General features: G+C 42.1%; 1 protein-coding gene across 4 annotated transcripts in view; it reads right to left on the minus strand.

Moving 5' to 3' along the window:
* The window catches only part of SIDT1 (SID1 transmembrane family member 1), a 90,872-nt gene that overhangs the window by 14,153 nt on the left and 57,763 nt on the right, over window positions 1-18,956 (minus strand). For 2 of the 4 annotated variants that reach the window (XM_001106443.5, XM_077993919.1), the window contains exons 11-19: window positions 14,293-14,364; window positions 12,802-12,947; window positions 11,587-11,660; window positions 10,635-10,701; window positions 8,402-8,475; window positions 7,298-7,421; window positions 6,979-7,096; window positions 4,311-4,447; window positions 3,275-3,383 (exon numbers count right to left, since the gene is read on the minus strand). In XM_001106443.5, the coding sequence (XP_001106443.2) occupies window positions 3,275-3,383; window positions 4,311-4,447; window positions 6,979-7,096; window positions 7,298-7,421; window positions 8,402-8,475; window positions 10,635-10,701; window positions 11,587-11,660; window positions 12,802-12,947; window positions 14,293-14,364 (921 nt within the window). The remainder of the gene's footprint in view (window positions 1-3,274; window positions 3,384-4,310; window positions 4,448-6,978; window positions 7,097-7,297; window positions 7,422-8,401; window positions 8,476-10,634; window positions 10,702-11,586; window positions 11,661-12,801; window positions 12,948-14,292; window positions 14,365-18,956) is intronic. The other 2 variants (XM_077993921.1, XM_077993920.1) reach the window with 1 other exon arrangement.

Consider the following 18,956-nt stretch of genomic DNA (forward strand, 5'->3'; position numbering starts at 1 on the left):
AACGTTACATGAACAGTCAGGTTCAAAGGCGGGCTGTGTTTCTGTGAGCTGTCCACACCACAGATATCGAATGCCAGTCTGGGTCTGCCCAAGGCAAACATTTTCCAGAATGTGGATCTCAGCTCTGCTATGAATCCTGCTCCTCCTCAAGGTTACCCCTGTGGTCAATTTAACCAGGGGGAAGACACCTGGCTCTGTGGCATCCCAGAAGTGGCGTGGAGCAGGCTGGGGTGGAGCGCAGTCTCCCCTCCGAGCGTCTCTCTCTCCCCACTCCCACGGAGTCTGCCCAGCCTGAAAGAGGCTGTTCAGGGAGCAGGGCTGCCAGGACAGCCAGCTGGGTCACTTTGATAAAAAAGCAATCTAGACCCCTGGAAAGGGTGGCTGAACATTACCTGTGTCAGACACATCTGAATCAGTAGGAAGCAGAGAAGAAAGGAGAGAAAAAAAAAGAAGAGATTGTAAGAAAGTAGCCAAACATGTAAACTACTGGTCATTTTATTTTTTCTCGAGATGGATGACTCTAACTTTGCTTTCTGATTATAAAAGTAATGTTTACTTGTCAAAAAAGAACACAGGATCTTTCTGCTTGTCTCAAACATTCAGAAGTCTTCAAATCCTCCAAGAGTGAACTGAGACTTTTTTCTCTCCCTGTCTACTTTCGTGCACCACGTCCGGTTTATAATCCAGCGTCTCTCATGAGAAATCCCGGAGGTCGTTTTCCAGAGCTCTGGGAATGGTGGACACAGTAGTGATTTGGGGAAGCGGCTCTCTGGTTTATAAGAGATAATGATTAAATGTTCTTCCTCGTTGCTGCTGCCTTTCCTGTGTCCACATTGATTTGCTTGTGTAGCCCGAGGGGCCACAGAGAAAGGACATGTGATTAGAAAGCAAAGGCAGCTTATGACATGGGTAGAAAGGCTGGAGTCAGCTGAACACTGTCCACGAATCCAGCTTCCTGGCTTTGGACTAAATTTAGATACAGTCATTGTCACGACGAAATAGAACGTTTTCTTTTGACTCTGGTTCATCTGTAACCACCTGGGGAAGACTCCATGGGTACGGAAATGGAAAATATTCAGTTAAACTACAGGCTGGCTAGCTCCCATTTGCTGTACTAGGCCCACTTGCCATGAGTCTGTCTCCTGGGGACCCACCACACTGGGGAGGCGGGCCTGTGTGGACGACATCAGTGGATTCTCTGACTTTCCTTGGACAATGGGGAATCCCAGCAGGAGACTACAGGGACAAAGGAAGGAAAGTGAGCTCGGAGGACTTATTTTGCTGGCGTCCTCCCTGTGAGGTTACTGCATGCTGGCCAGAATGTCAATGAAAGGTCACTGCTCCTTTCAGAGTGACTTTTTTCCCCATAACTCTCTCCTTCCACATTTTGGGAACCATGTGTTCCCTGTCTTTTTGGGCTTATAGATGTAAAAGCTTCACTGCTTCTAACCCCAAGTTTCCATGATATCCTTTTATTCCCCTCTACCCCATCCACATCTTGTGAATAGTCCTTCTGTGAATAAATCCTTCTCTTTCTTTGTGTGTGACATCTTTTTCCTGTTGGGACCCTAACAAATTATTCCATGGTCATAATATAATACGCTAAATTTCACTTCTTTTAAAAGATAGGATAATTTGGCATTGCAAAACTGCATAAGGCAAAGGTGGTATAAATACATGAAAGCTCCTCTGTGCATTAGTGGTCACTCCACTGCGTATATCTGCACTCAAGTTTATTTTTCCAACTCTGGAAGAAACCAGAACAATAATGCTCCGAATGATTTTCCTTTTGAAAGTTTAGTTTGTATGACTTCACTTACCTTCTGTCTGGTGGAGGAGCATGCCCAGCGTGCCCTGCCAAATGTTCTACACAACTGGCTCAAGTAACTGGGGGATTTGGAGGTATTCTGGCTATATTCATGCCAGAGGTAAATCTACTGACCATGGAAAAAGAACCAACCTTTGAAAACGAGCAATTGCTCTATTCGGTCTTCTAGTCTTAAAGCCATTCATTTATTTAGAATTGCTCTTAGACCTGGACAAGAGGGTCCCATATTTTAGAGGCCTCATTCCCTCATGAGTGAGGAGTCTGTAGGGCCAAAGGACTCCTCTTTTCCTTCTTGAAATTCTGAACTCCAGGGTGCCAGAAGGATCTACCTGCCCAGAAGGCTCTGAGCCTGCTCTAGGGCCTGCTTAGCCCCCTTCCCTTGTCTATCCTCCTGAGGGCAGATGGCACCACTAAGGCATACCTCTGGGGGCAGGGAATGGCCAAGTGGTGGCTATTTATGGGGGATGTGGATGAACATCGGATGTTGGGCAAAGGTGCCACATGCATACCTGTGAGACTCCTTAAGACACAACCAGAGGTAGAAAAAAGTGTTCTTTGAAGAACCAAGAATTTTAAATTTGAACCTAGTCCTTCTACGTTGCAGTGGAGGTATATTTTTCCCTCCCTCCCTCTCTCCTTTCATGTATTTAATAGCTTTTTAGTCCACTTTATGACTTTGATGTTCTTACACATAAGCTATGCAGGGTTTTATTTGGACTTTTGTTCCAGGCTTTGTTAATATCAGAGGTTTGCCTATGTTTACATATAATAATTTTCCTTAAAATAGACAAAAGGATATGTAAGTCTGACTTCCCGGAACTTAAAATGATTTTTTTAAATTTAAGTGCACTAAAACCACTTGAATCTGTTCCCATATATGATGACTGACCAACAGCAGATCACAAGGTGATTTCTGTAGAACATACAATGCTCTCTGATAAGTTGGAGGGAGCTCAGCAGGTATCCTGCCTCTAAGATTGGCAAGTTGGTCTCAAAAGTTCCAGCCCTAGAATCTGAAAATATATAATTCATTCTTGATAACCATTTCGCATGGTTAGAGAAATGCTCCCTTTGAATTTTGCAAACTGAAAAATGTTCCTCTAGGTGGAACTAGTGGTATGACGATCATACCATTTTCTAAATACAAGTCAAAGTTTGGCAGACTGCAAAGTGTTTGCAACCAAGGGTTGGAGGTATACCTCCTCTCTGAGGTGTGGCAAATCTTAGTTTCTCAGCTGAAAATAGAACTAGTGGTAATAGCTTATCACTATCCTATAAGGGAGAGGAAGCTCTTGGAGAGAATATATGCTATTAAACGTGGCATAGAATCCAGAGCATGTGTTCATGATGACCAGTAACACTTTCATTCAGCATAAGTAAAGGCAATGTCTGATTTTTCATTGAAGTTGATTCGTGTGTTTAGTAGAGAATTAACAGGTAACTCACCTATCTTGAAACGGCCCATATAATATATCTGGGTGCTGAGGGCTAGTGAGGCCAGAACGTGGATTGCAGAGAAGATGACCCAGAACCACACATCATTTTTTCCAAATACCTAGGAGTAAAGATGGAAGTTAGCTTCATCTGGGGTTTTCCCTAGAAAACTCATCAAAATCACCCTCTCTCCTGTATGTGTAAGGAGTCAAAAACAGCTGTGTGCGCATTCTGTTTTTCTCCCCCTCTGGAAACTCTCACAAATCTTACCCCCATGGGAGAGGAAAAAAAAAAAAAAGGTTAAGGGACCAAATGAAAATGGAAAAGAGAAATAGGAGAGGCAGCTGAATAGCAATGGTGAAGAGGCAATAGGTCTAAAGTGGGGGCGAATGCACTTCAAATAACCAAAACAGCCAACACGTGTTGCCCATGCATATTTAGAAAGTGGTTTCTGTTTTTTTGAGTCAGTCTCTCCAGTCAGCTTATATACCCCTATTCCATTTTCACATGAGTCAGGCCTAGCTTTATATTAAAATTATCCTGTGGTGGTTTTACAGATGCCTAATACATTATTAAAAATAACCAACAAGGCCGGGCACAGCGGCTCATGCCTGTAATCCCAGCACTTTGGGAAGCTGAGGCAGGCAGATCACAAGGTCAGGAGTTCGAGACCAGCCTGACCAACATGGTGACACCCCGTCTCTACTAAAAATACAAAAATTAGCCGGGCATGGTGGTGCACACCTGTAGGCACAGCTATTCAGGAGGCAGGAGAATTGCTTGAACCCGAGAGGTGGAGGTTGCAGTGAGCTGAGATCGCACCACTGTATTGCAGCCTGGTGACAGAGCAAGACTCTGTCTGGGAAAAAAAAAAAAACCAAAAAACTAAATAACTAAATAAAAGTATGCCATGAGAGGGCCAATGATAAAAGTGTGTCATGAACTGAGGATTTTGGTTAATCCAAACCCGTTCACTTGATTGCTGTTTGTTTATTGGACCTAGGGGGGCACTTTTTGAGAGCCAGGTGGAAGAAGGTGGGGGACGCACCACTCCAAGGACGGTGACCATGATGACCACAGCGAAGGAGGCGTAGGCGGAGTAGGCGCTGGCATTGATGTCTGGGTGGCGGGTCTGATAGAGCTTCAGCATGCACAGGCCAGCGATCATGTACATGAAGGAGGTGTCTGAGGACCCAAAGGAGGAGCCAGACGATCAGGATTCAGTAGGTGACAGACAGATGATATTTTCTAGATTCTTCTTCAGCCTCTGAGTACCCCTCACTTCAATCTATGGACTATTTGCTACCTGCAGACTGTGTGGAGACCTCTAACATGTCAGCCTCCTGGAACATTCTCTAGGCAGATCCCACGTACTCCACTTCTAAACCTCTCTAAGGCTGCCCTTTAGTTCACAGAAAAAAATCATCTGATATAATAAATAAATAACTCCTCTTTCATGGAAGAAGAGTGTCTGATACAATAAACAACTATCCCCCCTTGCGTTTTAGACACTGGTGTTCAACAGCAATAACAAAAGAATTCCTAATAGTGATAGTGTAGGCACGGTGACCATAAAATGAGCCCCAGATGGGTGTGGGAGGTCGTTCTCAGCACCCTAAAATATAACCATATTGATTACTGCACATTTATAGCTTTATAGCCCAGTGATGGAAAATAGCCAGAAATAAAACGTAGCTTACTGCATTAGAATTGTGGAAATGCAAATTAAGACAACAATGCAATGCCTCCATATTACTCAAAAACTTGGTAAGAACTTTAAATGTCTGACAGTAACAAATGTTAGTGATGATCTGGGGAATGGGAAGTCTCACACAGTTATTGGGAGTGGGAATTAACGCTTTGGAGAGAAATTTGTCAGTTTTTGGTAAAATAGAAGGTGCACAGACCAAGTAACTAAAAAATTCTACTTCTAGGTATCACAAGGAACTTCTCTCACATACATACAAAGAGACATATATAGAAGGATGCTCATTGTAGCATTATCTGTAATAGCAAAATATGGGCAACATCTAAATGCTGTTCAATAGAGGAATTGAGAAATGTGATACTTTTTGTTATACAATAGATAACCCTTAAAAATGAGTGAACGGTATACATATGTAACAAACCTGCACATTATGCAGATGTACCCTAGAACTTAAAGTATAATAATAAAAAAAATGAGTGAACTACATGTCCTTGATATAATATTGATAAATCTTGAAAACATATTCTTGAATGCAAAAAGGCTGTAGAACACAGAATGATAAACTACTATTAATTTGCTACAAATATAGAAAAATTATAAAAACCAGAAAGGCAAATATCAAATTAATCATGGTTATTGCTTTTAGGGGAGGAAGGAGGAGATTAAGTTTGAAAGTGCGTCAAAACAGGACCTCAACTTTATCACAGTGCTTTATTGTCTAAAAAGTAGATCTAGGCAAATATTTAAAAGTGTTGACATTTGTTCATTCTGAGTGGTGAATAATATATTCTCTGTAGTTTTCTCCATTGAAAATGTTTTCTAATTAAAAAAAATTAAATGTGACAGACTTCTGTGGTGCTCAGAGTTAACAACCAGAAGCCGGAGCACAAACATTAAATGACCGTTTAAAAAAATCCGCATCCTTGAGCATGGAGGATGTCGTTACTTGCTAGACAGCATCAGCTCTTCCCTTCCTTCTTAACAGCATCTCAATACTAACTCAATGTCTACCCGCTTTCAATTCAGAAATGCACACTGTCTCAGCCCCTTTGCTTCAGGAAAGCTAATCCCACCTTTGGCTCCAGGGACAGCGCTGATTGGTCTAAAGACAGTCCCACCTTTTTTGCTGATTGGTGAAGCAACCTGGGTCTGAGCTAACCAGCGCTTAGAGAATGATTCAAGAATGGGCTCATGGGGCTGGGTGTGGTGGCTCACACCTGTAATCTCAGCACTTTGAGAGGCAGAGGCAGGCAGATCACCTGAGGTTAGGAGTTGGAGACCAGCCTGGCCAACATGGTGAAACCCCATCTCTACCAAAAAAAATGCAAACATTATCTGGGCGTGGTGGTGTGCACCAGTAGTCCCAGCTACTAGGGAGGCTGAGGAAGGAGGATCACTTGAACCCTTGAGGCAGAGATTGCAGTGAGCTCAGATCATGCCTCTGCACTCCAGCCCGGGCGACAGAGCCAGATGCTGTAAAAAAAAAAAAAAAAAAGGCTCATGACTGTTTAAGCTACTGAGGTGTGAAAGGATGTTATCTGTGGCTTTCTCAAAAAACAGCTTCCTTGCTCTTAATTGAAGGCTCCTGGAACCCAGCTTGTCGCCTTGGAATTGTTGGGTGGAGCTATGAAGATGGGGGCTGCTATAGTTACTTTTGCCACCATCAGGGAAGATAGCCTGAGGATAAAACCAACAAACAGGCTTAGTACAGTCAAAGAGATCACAGAGAAATGAAGGCAGAGCCACCAGATAAATCAACCACAAGCCCTTTCTACATCTGGATGTCCTTATTATTCAATCCAATATAAATTGGGTTCTCCATAACTTTCATCCCAAAGCAGTCTCACTGCTCAATTAGATCATGCTCTGTGTGGAGGTCCTCTTTGACCACCTCAGCTCACATAAAATGCCACTTGATCCTTGCAAGCATGACTTTGACATTTTTGGGGAGGGTTCCAGGATGAGACTCATGATTCAAATCTGTATAGTAGATATAAATTCTAATTACCAAATTGGAAGTTGGAATAATTAGGGCAGACATGGTAGCAAGCACTGAGCACCCCTTCCATCATCAGTGCAATGCCCATAGCATAGAAGAGACCAAAGTGTTTGGGAATCCCGTACTCCTGCAAAAGGAGAAAGGGTGGTCAATAGACATTAAATAGTGCCATATCCACCACATCACTAATCTGGAAGCCCATGCTTCTAGTCTCATGCAGTTTGTTACACATAATAACTCATCACACCGTCAAGCCAGATGTCCCACTCCTTTGCAGATCCTGTTTGGATCCATAACCCTCCCTAGCTCCCACCCACTCTCTCCTCACCGTAGCAAAGAGGTCCTTGGCTTCTAGGGCTCTCCGATGGAGGATGTCCCGGCACAAGACTATCAGCAGGAAGAGGAAGCCCAGAAGCACGTGGCCCAGATTGCTGAGAATGTTGTTGAAGGCACTACAGGGATGAGTGAGAGGCCATGAGAGAGTCAAGACCATCAAAGGGACCAGAGAATGCATGATGAATGAAGGAACGAACGAATTCAGCATCAGTGTTTTCCATTAACCTTTCCATAAGGTTTCAGGATCAGAAAAGCATTAGAAATCCTCTTTAACATAACTCCTTCATTTTATGATGCTTACTCAGCCTGTGACAATGTGTCTATTTCCTCTCAAGAGCGCCTGCTTGGCTTCCTAACACCCTCCCATCCTCTCATATCCCGATGGCATTTGTATAGTATGAGTCCTGGGAAGGACAGCTGCTTCAAAGACGGGCAAGTGTTTCAGCTACACCGTGAGAGTGAGTTCTCACAGGTGGACCCACGTAAGTGTCGATGTTCAGCTCTCTAATTGTGAATTTCAGATAAGTGTCAGCCAATCATAGCCAGCAGCTTTATTTGAGGAAACGAATGCTGGTTCAGCTCTGGAGCAAGAAGCCAGACTCCCAACTCCCAGGCAATGTTTCTTCCACGTCTCCAAGTTCTGGTGGCTGGAGCATGGCCTGGGAGGCCACAGGGCTGGGTTTGTGTCCTGCACTACGTAGCAGCTGAGGGACCTTCAGCAAGTCCTCACCTGCCTTCATCTAAAAATAGGGATTGTAGTAATGTCTGTCTCATGAGGTTGTTTAATGGATCGAATGAGACAATAGGCTGCCAGCTCATGGCTGTGAACAAATGCCACCACAGCTAGAGATCTGACATTTTAAAAAATGTCACTGCCCTCATCTTAGCAGGCAGCCTGCTTAGGAATGTTTCCTGAGAACCATATACAGGAACGAGAGGAGCATACCTGGTCTCAACTTCTTGGTTTAGTTCCTTTTTACCCTTGAATAGAGTCGTTTCCCACAGTTGTTTTTAGCATTTTTAAAAACTGAAATCACAACATTAGACAGAAAGGCATTTCTAAATGCCTCATGGGCAACCAGAGGACTGGGTTTACCTCAGGACGCCCAAGGGGTGAGCACAGAGGAAGTTGTAGTAACAGATGTCCTGGTTGCCAGTGACATTTACCACCTGTAAAATCAAGAGTGAGAAGAGGAAATGTGGTTTTCCTCCGTCCTCTGGGCCCCAGCTGGAAATCACAAAGAGCGGACAGGGCTCAGGGAGACGCGCTGTCGCTAGTTTACAATGTAACCAGTGCTCCTCGGCAGAGATGGGCCGTTATCTGCCACCTTACACAGCACAGGTGCTTTTTTCCAAAAAAGTTACCATCTTGCTTTGAACGGGAATATTCTGTGTACCCCCTTATGCAGCCCCGAGGTGGAATTCACCCAAATGCGTTTCCTTTGTTATCATGATGAAAGGACTATGAAATGTTAACATTGGGACGTTTCAGGACTGTCACACTATGTCTATTTTCTAGGTGAATGCAGAGGGGATATAGAGCTGTCCCCTCCTCTGGGTAGAAATGGTAAACATGAGGCAGGTAGACACAAGGAGATGTGTGTTCAGTTTTCCCTATTTATCACCATCTCTGTCAAGAACTTTCCCAAACCACAGTCCAGGTGTATCTTCTGACAGTCTCCCAAAGTATGCAGAGAAGATTTAGGTTATAAACAGTGGTGCTCAAACCTCGTGAAGTCCTTGTTCTCATTGCATAATAGGTATGCAATTGGCTAACTATTATTAGATCATTAACACACAATCTTGGCTGTATGTTGGAATCACTGGGGGTTTAGACACTACAGATACCTGGCTCTACCCTCAGAGGCTCTGATCTAATTGGGATGGGGTACAACCTGGACACTGGGATTTGTAAAAGCTTCCCAGGTGACCTTAATTCACAGCAAAGTCTGAGGGCCACTGCATTAGAAACAACTTCAGCTTTGTGCTATTGTAAACGGGCTTTCTGTGTAATAAATTCTATAGAACGTAATTTAAGTGACCTTGGCTTAGGATTCTATGGAGGAATGAGGATTCTCAAACTACTTTCATATTATTTTTGCTTAAAAAATGTTTGTTCTTATTTTACATTTTCTTTTTACTGTAATATTTTGTTAGTTTTATGAAGCTCTTTCTCTCTTTCTTTTTTTCTTTCTTTCTTTCTTTCTTTCTTTCTTTCTTTCTTTCTTTCTTTCTTTCTTTCTTTCTTTTTCTTTCTTTCTCTCTCTCTCTCTCTCTCTTTCTTTTGTTCTTGAGACATGGTCTCACTCTGTCACTCAGGCTAGAGTACAGTGGCGCAATCTCAGCTTATTGCAATCTCCACCTCCTAGGCTTAAGCAATCCTCCCACTTCAGCCTCCTGAGTAGCTGGGACCACAGGTGCATGACACCACTCAGCTAATATTTTTGTATTTTTGGTAGAGACAGGGTTTTGCCATGTTGCCCAGGCTGGTCTCAAACTCCTGAGCTCAGGCAATCCACCTGCCTAGGCCTCCCAAAGTTCTGGGATTACAGACGTGAGCTGCCATGCCAAGCCACGAAGCTGTTTTTAATTTTACAAAAAAATATTTACCTTCAATGGGAAGGCACAGGCTAGATTAGCTATCAGGTTCCTTTGTTTTGGTCTGGAACTTTATTTACTCTACTCATTATCCCATAATGATCAGAAAGCTCAGAGTGTTAAGTAACAGATGCAGTGGATAGATATCATGACTGAATGAGCGCAAGGTAAGAATTTCAGACTGGTAGACAAAATAATACAAGAGATTGCAGCTCCCTTTGTGATAAAACAATTGGGAACTAGATTGAAAGATCAGTTAAAAATGAAGCAAATGGGCTGGGTGCCGTGGCTCATGCCTGTAATCCCAGTACTTTGGGAGGCTGAAGCAGGCGGATCACCTGAGGTCAGGAGTTTGAGACCAGCCTGGCCAACATGTTGAAACCCTGCCTCTACTAAAAATACACAAAAAAATTAGCTGGGCATGGTGGCACATGCCTGTAATCCCAGTTACTCGGGAGGCCGAGGCAAGAGAATTGCTTGAATCTGGGAGGCAGAAGTTGCAGTGAGCCGACATCGTGCTATTGCACTCCAGTCAGAGTGACAGAGTGAGACTCAGTCTTAAAAAAAAAAATAAAAAAGAAAGAGGAAGCAATAGTGAACTCCAATTGGAACCCCAACGGGAAATTCTTGAATGGATCCTAAGTTGTACCTTGTACCTCTCTCTGTCAGTCACAGTGGAGACTCTCCCTGCAGAAAGCAAGCTGGGATTCTGGGGCTGGGGCAACACTTACTGTCTGGTAGGTAATGACCAGCTGGATCACGGGCAGTGCGTAAAACACAGCGATGGTAATGATGTTCCTATGCAGGCAGAAAGAACCAGAAATAGTTATTTTCAAATGAACAGTGGAGTCTTTGGTTAATATTTTTAAAAGAATGCTTCCACCCCATAAGTCCATAATTAACTTGCAAAAATAGCCAGAAGCTGATTATGTGGTTCCTGTTTCTCCAGTCGTTCCCTCCCCTCTCTTGCATTGGGGCATTTGGTACACAGTATCCTGTCTAAAGGGAAATTAAAGAAGTAAAGAAAAGCTTCCCTTGGATACTTTTAGTTAGGTTGCAGAGGCAAAAGCTGACAATACTAACTGAAACGTATTTTTTAAAAAGGTTAATGATTAGTACCCAACAGATATTAGGGTTTCTTTTTTCTTTCTTTTCTTACAACCATTTGTAAAACAGTGTGAGTAATAACTGCTTCTGGTTTAACCACATCATTTATGAGGGAACGTCTCTTTAGGCTGTTGTTAGATTGAACATCTAACAACTGTAATGAGTAATGAGTGATGGATTGCATGAAAGGGGTGTGGTTTCCAAACTGCTGGTCCCACTATGAAACTTCATGTGGCCCCATTGTCCCTTATGTCCTTCTAAGATCTGTATGCAAGCTAAAGGGCATCCTTCAAGAGAAAATAAGACGAGGAGCTGTCACAAAAGTACAATATTCAGCTTGAGGGTTTCTGAGGGGAGAGAAGATTTCTTGCAAGGCAGCTCAGCCTCTTGGCTGGGAGGGAGGCTGTGTTCATGTGTGTGGCCATCGCAGGTCTACTGATAGTTGGCTGGTAACACCATCCCCTACGCCTGTGCCTCATTAAACACTAAAACCTTGTGCCTAAGTGGTTGTGGCTCTTATAAAGAAAACTTTATGTTTATTTAAGGGAACCATGGTCCTGCTGGTCATCTACTTACCAAAAATAAATTTTATATTTTTTGCTGACAATTCTCCGGTCCTTCCTGGACAAATCTGACAGGTAAAGGAACATCTGGAATGCCAAATAAAAAGAGAATGCAAAACTGTACTCAGCTGTTTATGCATGAGATACAAAGGCAAACTTAACACGTCTCAATTTAAATTAAAATTGTTAAAATTATTCAAGGGGGCTGGGCACGGTGGCTCACTCCTGTAATCCCAACACTTTGGGAGGCCGAGGTGGGCAGATCACGAGGTCAGGAAATCAAGACCATCCTGGCTAACACGGTGAAACCCCGTCTCTACTAAAACTATAAAAAATTAGCCGGCTGTGGTGGCGGGCGCCTGTAGTCCCAGCAACTCAGGAGGCTTGAGGCAGGAGAATGGTCTGAACCTGGGAGGCGGAGCTTGCAGTGAGCCGAGATCGCGCCACTGCACTCCAGCCTGGGTGACAGGGCCAGGCTCTGTCTCAAAAAAAAAAAAAAAAAATATATATATATATATATATATATTTTTTTTTTTTCAAGGGATACAATTATTCAAATTTACTAAATTTGATTAATTAAATCAAATTTCTTGATTAAAATTATTTAAGACTTTTAATGTTGTTTTTCCCATGATACCTTAATAAAAATCTTAGTATTTTCCTTGGAATATTAAGGACTGGCTGATGTGGGCAACTTATTGGAAGTCTTGAGTGCTTCTTATATGTCAAGAATTGATTTCCCAGCTTTCAGAGCTGTCTGCTGTGTGGTTCTTGAACTACATAGGGCTGAAACTGTGCATTTCACCTTCATATCTTTTGCTGGATATGACACAAAACAATAATTACAAGCCAGAAAGAAATGAGCTTTCCTACTGAAAGATGATACGCACAGAACCAGGGAGCCATCCCCAGTACACCCCTCAAATGAATCTTTTCTTCCATCTGGCTGGATCCCTTCCGCCTCTATTGTCCATGGTCAGCCACTTCAGACCTTAAAAGTGTATTAATGCTCTGTTCTCTTTAACGTGCTCACCTTTCTTCCTCGAGAAAACAAGTGCTAATTAACAGAGTATTGCTTTTAGTCTGTAGGCACATTTGATTTAAGCCTTCTGGGAAATTTGACTTTCCCTGAAGGAAACAAAATAAAGGAAACTGAGGTACTGCTGAAATTTATTCTACTGCCAAACTTTCTGCCCTCTCAAAGAGTATGGTGAGGCAGAGTGGGTACCTTGGTCCGGATGATGTTTTTATCACTCTCAATGTCTGGCATAGTGTCAAAGTCGCTCTCCTCCACAGAGCTGTCTGTGTCTGACTGGCCTGGTGGCCCACCATCGGGGGAGGACATCTGCCTTCCAGGACTGGAGCTTGACTCATCTGAAACAGAGACAACTCATCTGCCTTCAAAAGCCATGGAGATCCTATGGAGCCCATTCCTCTCTGCAAAAAGCACCCTGCAGACTCATTCTAGCAAATACTGTGTTGATCCAAACGAACTCCTTATTCACAAGACCTGTTCTTTCTCTCTATTCCTTCTCAATGGACTTTTATTTTTCCTCTCCTCCTATTTTTATATTTAACTTGTCTATCTTCAGGACTGAACACATATTAGAATCTAAGGGCATCTGCTCTGTTAACTATTTGGATACAAAAATAATATTGTACTTATATTTCATGTTTCATATGTTAAAATATGAACATAAATATATACACATACACATGCACACAGCTATGTATAGCATCTATTGCATATATGTGTGAGCTCACACATATCTAACAGCTATACATTTCTCATGGGTAAAGTATTTGTACACAGAAATCACCCACATGCCATATCTATGATTATATAATGAAAACAACATTCTCGGGAGGAAGAATCCTTCTGTTCCCATGAATGTTTCCCAGAGCAGATGGAGATTTGTGCAGCTTGATGAGCACATGAGCTGAGCTTACCTTCCGCTTTATTTCTTCTGTTCAGATGGTTTTTAAAAAATCCTGTTCTTACAGAACTAAAAATAAGTAGCCTGCACTGAGCCCACATGCTTCTCAAAGTTACGGAATGATAGGGCAGGAAGACAGGATTCTCAGTCCCTCTACACTGACATTTTAAGGAGCACCATTCATAGGTCCACAGGCAATATGGAAGGGCAGGCAGCTCAATGTGCTTCTACTCTAACAAGACAGGTCTAGGATTCCATTCTTTTCAGGCCGCTTAAGGAACATTGGGGTTTGCCATGTGAACGACTGGGTGGCAGTCAGCAGGTTCAATTATGAAGTTAGCCAAAATGAAGGGTTGGTAGGCTACAGCCATGTTCACCTGCAGCACTGCCTCAGTCTTCTGATCGCCCCTTACTCCACTGAAACCTGAGAATGAAACAACTGGTCAATTGATGTCAGGCTCCCTGGGCCACATCTTTCATGCCCTAAACCCAGGCTGGATATGAAAAAGTCCCTAGAGGGCCTTAGTATTAGATGGCAAACATTGAAGGAATTCTGCCCAAGTGGGGCTAGCAGATCCAAGAAACAGAACAACAGAACTGGAGAAAGTTAGAGCTGGGAGGAAGCTTCCAAACCTCCAACCAACTCATCTTACAAATAAAAGACAATCTCATAGGATAACTGCTTTGCCCACATTCCCAGTTATTAGTGGCTGGAATGCCTTTCTACCATATTCTCTGGAGAACTAGGAAACACTTTCATGAACAGACCTGGCAGGACATACCTATTGTTCCATAATTGCTCCCTTCGGGTGTGCTGGCAGCAATGGGATGAGATGCCACCATATTTCCAGAGCCTGTTAAAAAAAGTGAAGAGGCAAACACTTTACGTCCAGTTGCTGAAACAAAACAACACTATTCTAAGTAGCTTGAATCATCAAGCCACATTATTTTAAGTTTGATTTTCTTTTTACACTAATACAGGAGTCACCAAAACTATGACCCATCTGCCAAATCTAGCCTGCCGCCTGTTTCCGTATGGCTCTTCAACTAAGACTGGTTTTTTAAACCTTTAAGTGATTGGGGAAAAAATCCAAAGAAGAATAATGTTTCATGACAGGTAAAAATTATATGAAATTCAAATTTCAGTATTTATGTGTGAGTTCTACTGAAATACAGCCATCATTTCCATTGGTGGGCAATAAAAATATTCAGTTTTGTAAGCCAACTTTGTAGGTTTTTATCATGTTTAAAATTTTTTTATGTGTCCATTAATTTCCCCCATAAAGAAAAATAATTAAAGTGTAAGTCCAAAACCTGGCTAAAGGTTTTGAGTTTACACTTTAATTATAAGGACCAATGCAATGACCTTGGAGACCCAATTTCTTTTCTTCTTTGGTGGTTTAGCCAAGAGTTGGCTCAGCTGGACAGCAAAGCTTTTGGCTAATGCAGCAATTTTGGCAGCCTCAGCGGTTCCCAGGGCCCTTAGCACACAGATCTTGGCCTTCAAAATGCAGACTTTGGCCCTCAGAATGCATGCTTTCTGGCACTGTTACTAGGCTTGGCGATCCCTTTAAAAATTTCTTCTTATTTAGAGAAACTAGGTGTTACCTGGCCTTTCTTGGGCTAACCCATAAGTATGTAACATGTCATCAATACAATCTATGTTTTTCATCCAACTTCAAGTCAAAGAAACAGGTTGCCTTCAGACTCTTAAGTCTTAAGATCAAATCTTTTGAGCACAGTAACAGTGCCATGTGAAGATGTTGTGTGCAATCCGCCTGACTCTTTTGGACTTAGAACAGATTTGGCCATAGTTACAGTATAGAGCTTTGCTGCTGCAGCTGCTACTGCTGCTGCTACCAGTACTACCTCTATTACTACTGACTGATGTTTATTGCAGACTTACTGTGTAGGACAGTCTTTTAAATTCTTTCCAGGAATTTACTCTTCTAAATTTTCAACAACCCTAAGAGGTTGATAATAATATTCTCAACATTTTAAAGATGATAAAAGGGAGATTCTGAGAGATCATGTAAATTGCCCAGTCACTCAGAGAGTGGACGGATAGTGTTTCATTGTATTGATCTCACTGAAACCTTATTTTCTTTTTATAAAAAAATTATTATGATTTCTTGGGACAGGGTCTCACTTTGTTGCCCAGGCTGGAGTACAGTGGTGTGATCTTGGCTCACTGCAACTTCTGCCTCCCAGGTTCAAGCGATTCTCCTGCCTCAGTCTCCTGAGTAGCTGGGACTACAGGTGCACATCACCACACCTGGCTAATTTTTGTATTTTTAGTGGAGACGGGGTTTCACCGTGTTGGCCAGGCTGGTCTTGAACTCCTCACCTCAAGTGATCGGCTTGCCTTGGCCTCCCAAAGTGCTGGGATTACAGGCATGAGCCACCATGCTTGGCCTAAAAAATGATTTTTAATTGTATATATTAAGATGCACAACATGATGTTTTGATATTACATGCACATAGTGAAATGATTGCTATAGCTAAGGAAATTAATATATCCATCACTTTCCATAGTTCCCTCTTTTTTGTTGTTATAAGAGCACCTAAAATCTACTCTCTTCACAAATTTTCAATATAGAATGCAATATTATTAACTATATATAGTCTTCCTACTGTATGTTAGACTTATTCATCCTACCTACCTGCAGGTTTGTACCTTTTGACTTATAGCTCCTAATTTCCTCCTGCTCCCTGTCCCTGATACCCACTGTTCTAATCTCTATTTCTATGTATTTTACTTTTTAAAATATTCCACATATAGGAGAGACCCTGCAGTACTTTTCTTTCTGTGTCTGGTGTATTCCACTTAGCATAACATCCTTCATGTTTATCTATGGAAGGCATGCTGTTGCAAATGGCAGCATATCCTGCTTAAAGGTTGAATAACCTTCTGTTGTGTATATATTAGACAAAACGTATCTTTTTAACTGAAAACACAGGAATTTTCCTTCAAATAAGAACAATTGATAGTAAATATGTTACTTTCATATAGTGCTCAAGAATACCTTTTGAAGAGCAAAGAGATTGAGGCTCATTTGCATCTCCACTGTAATAAAGTCACATTTTAAAAAAGCACAGCTTTTGCTTTTTAGATTGGAAGCTGCTGCCTGCCAGTGATTACCCATTGGTGTGGGTCATGCTGCATCTTCTTTCTGTTTAGTTCATTGCAGGGAGTCTCATGGAACCCCTAGGTTGCTCTTATTCCTAGATGATGTTGTAGGTCTTTTACATCCCCCTCAGTATCTTTCACATTTTTCTCTTTTCAAGCTCCTTATTTTATTTTATTTATTTATTTCTTGAGACTGGGTCTCATGCTGTTGCCCAGACTGGAGTGCAGTGGCACGATCACGGCACACTGTAGCCTCAACCACCAGGCTCAGGCGATCCTCCTGCCTCAGCCTCTTGAGTAGCTGGGACCACGGGGTCATGCCACCACACTTGGCTAATTTTTCAAAAATTATTTGTAGAGACAGAATCTCCCTAGGTTGACCAGGCTGACCTCCAACTCCTTGACTCAAGTGTAGAGACAGAATCTCCCTAGGTTGATCAGGCTGGCCTCCAACTCCTTGACTCAAGTGTAGAGACAGAATCTCCCTAGGTTGATGAGGCTGGCCTCCAACTCCTTGACTCAAGCAATCCTCCAGCCTTGGCCTCCCAAAGTGCTGGGATTACAGGTGTGAGTCACCATGCCTGGTCCAAGCTCCTTATTTTAAGTCACTAACTTATGTCCCTTCTTTAAAATGTAATTTTGAAAATTATGAAATGTGCAAATAGTAAATGAAGAATGACACTAAAATCACAAAATGCTGAGAATATTATCATATATTTTACCATATATTTTATCATATAATATTACCATATGTTTTAAAGATGATAAAAGGGAGATGCTGAAAGATGAAGTAATTTGCCCAGTCACTCAGATAGGGGATGGATAGTAATTCATTGTATTGGTCTCAGTGAAAACTTGTTTTTATACAAAAAGATTTTTTAATTGTATATATTAGGATGTACAACATGATGTTTTGATATTACGTGCACATAGTGCATTTTGGTGTCACTGGAAGTCCTCTGATATGGGAAGTAGAAGTGTGTGTAGGAAAATGCTGGAGTTCAGTTGTAGCAGGAGGTCGAAATGGTTCGTGGGAGCCAATGTTCTCTGTGTGTGTGTAATCAAAAGAAAAACAAAAACCAAAAACTAAAATCAAAGCAAGTGAACAAACAAAAACAATCACTGTTTTGTTAGGTGACAAATTCACTAAAAAGACAAAGCCAGCTGTGTAGGTCTGTTCAGACTTTAATGAATCACTGATTTCTGTTTTCTGCTCTGCCTCATCACTGAGCACGATCTGGTTTTGATGTTGTTGCTGGCTCTGTTCATTCTGAGGCAGCTGCAGCGTCATGGGTTCTGTGACGGACAGGAGCACCAAGATTTTCATGTGCAATGCCATTGCCAGCATGCAGAAGTGTTTTCACTCTGTGGACTTTCATATGCACCATTTAAATATGAGATTGGCCAACATGGGATAACAGTATTATTTTCATTTTGCTTATGTCTAAAGCCTTTTAAGAATGCAAAAACCAAGGCATTTCCTTCTAAACGTCAAGTATGGTCTGGGAAGGCAAACCATATCCATATTTAACTGTATAGTACATAGAAAGCAGAATTCAACATAAAATATCAATTTATAGGACAGACTGAGATGTTCTGGCTGGAAATAGCAGATACATACGATTGTGAATGATCTCATCCGAATGAGGAAACTTGTTTTGATATGTGTCTTTCTGAGCTTGAGCCCCCTGCATCTGTCTACTTCACTGACATAGAACAGGATATGCTTGCACGCTTGCTTTTTATGTTAAATGCCCTATGTGAGGAGAAAATTTTCATTTCATTTTAAGCATGTTTGCGTCTTTCAGGGACTTCATATTTTTAGTTGCCTTGTTCCATTCTGTCTCTGAAGACTCAGCAGGTTGGAAGCTGAAGACGGAGTCAGAAATGATGGGAACTAGCAGGCATGATTATTTTTTATTTTTATTTTATTTTATTTTTTTTTGAGATGGAGTCTCACTCTGTCACCAGGCTGGAGTGCAGTGGCACAATCTCAGCTCACTGCAACCTCTGCTTCCCGGGTTCAGGCGATTCCCCTGCCTCAGCCTCCTGAGTAGCTGGGACTACAGGCACACGCCACCACGTGGGGCTAATATTTTGTATTTTAGTAGAGACGGGGTTTCACCATGTTGGCCAGGATGGTCTCAATCTCCTGACTATAGGCAATCCCCCGGCCTCAGCCTCCCAAAGTGTTGGGATTACAGGTGTGAGCCACCATGCCTGGCCCAAATTTTATTTTTATGCCAGTTTCCTACTTATCCCAACTTAGTGTCACGTTTTGTTTCAATAGTTGAAGAAAAAAATGAAGAAAACCAT

This window comes from Macaca mulatta, chromosome 2 (assembly GCF_049350105.2).
Source record: "Macaca mulatta isolate MMU2019108-1 chromosome 2, T2T-MMU8v2.0, whole genome shotgun sequence".
Taxonomy (NCBI): domain Eukaryota; kingdom Metazoa; phylum Chordata; class Mammalia; order Primates; family Cercopithecidae; genus Macaca; species Macaca mulatta.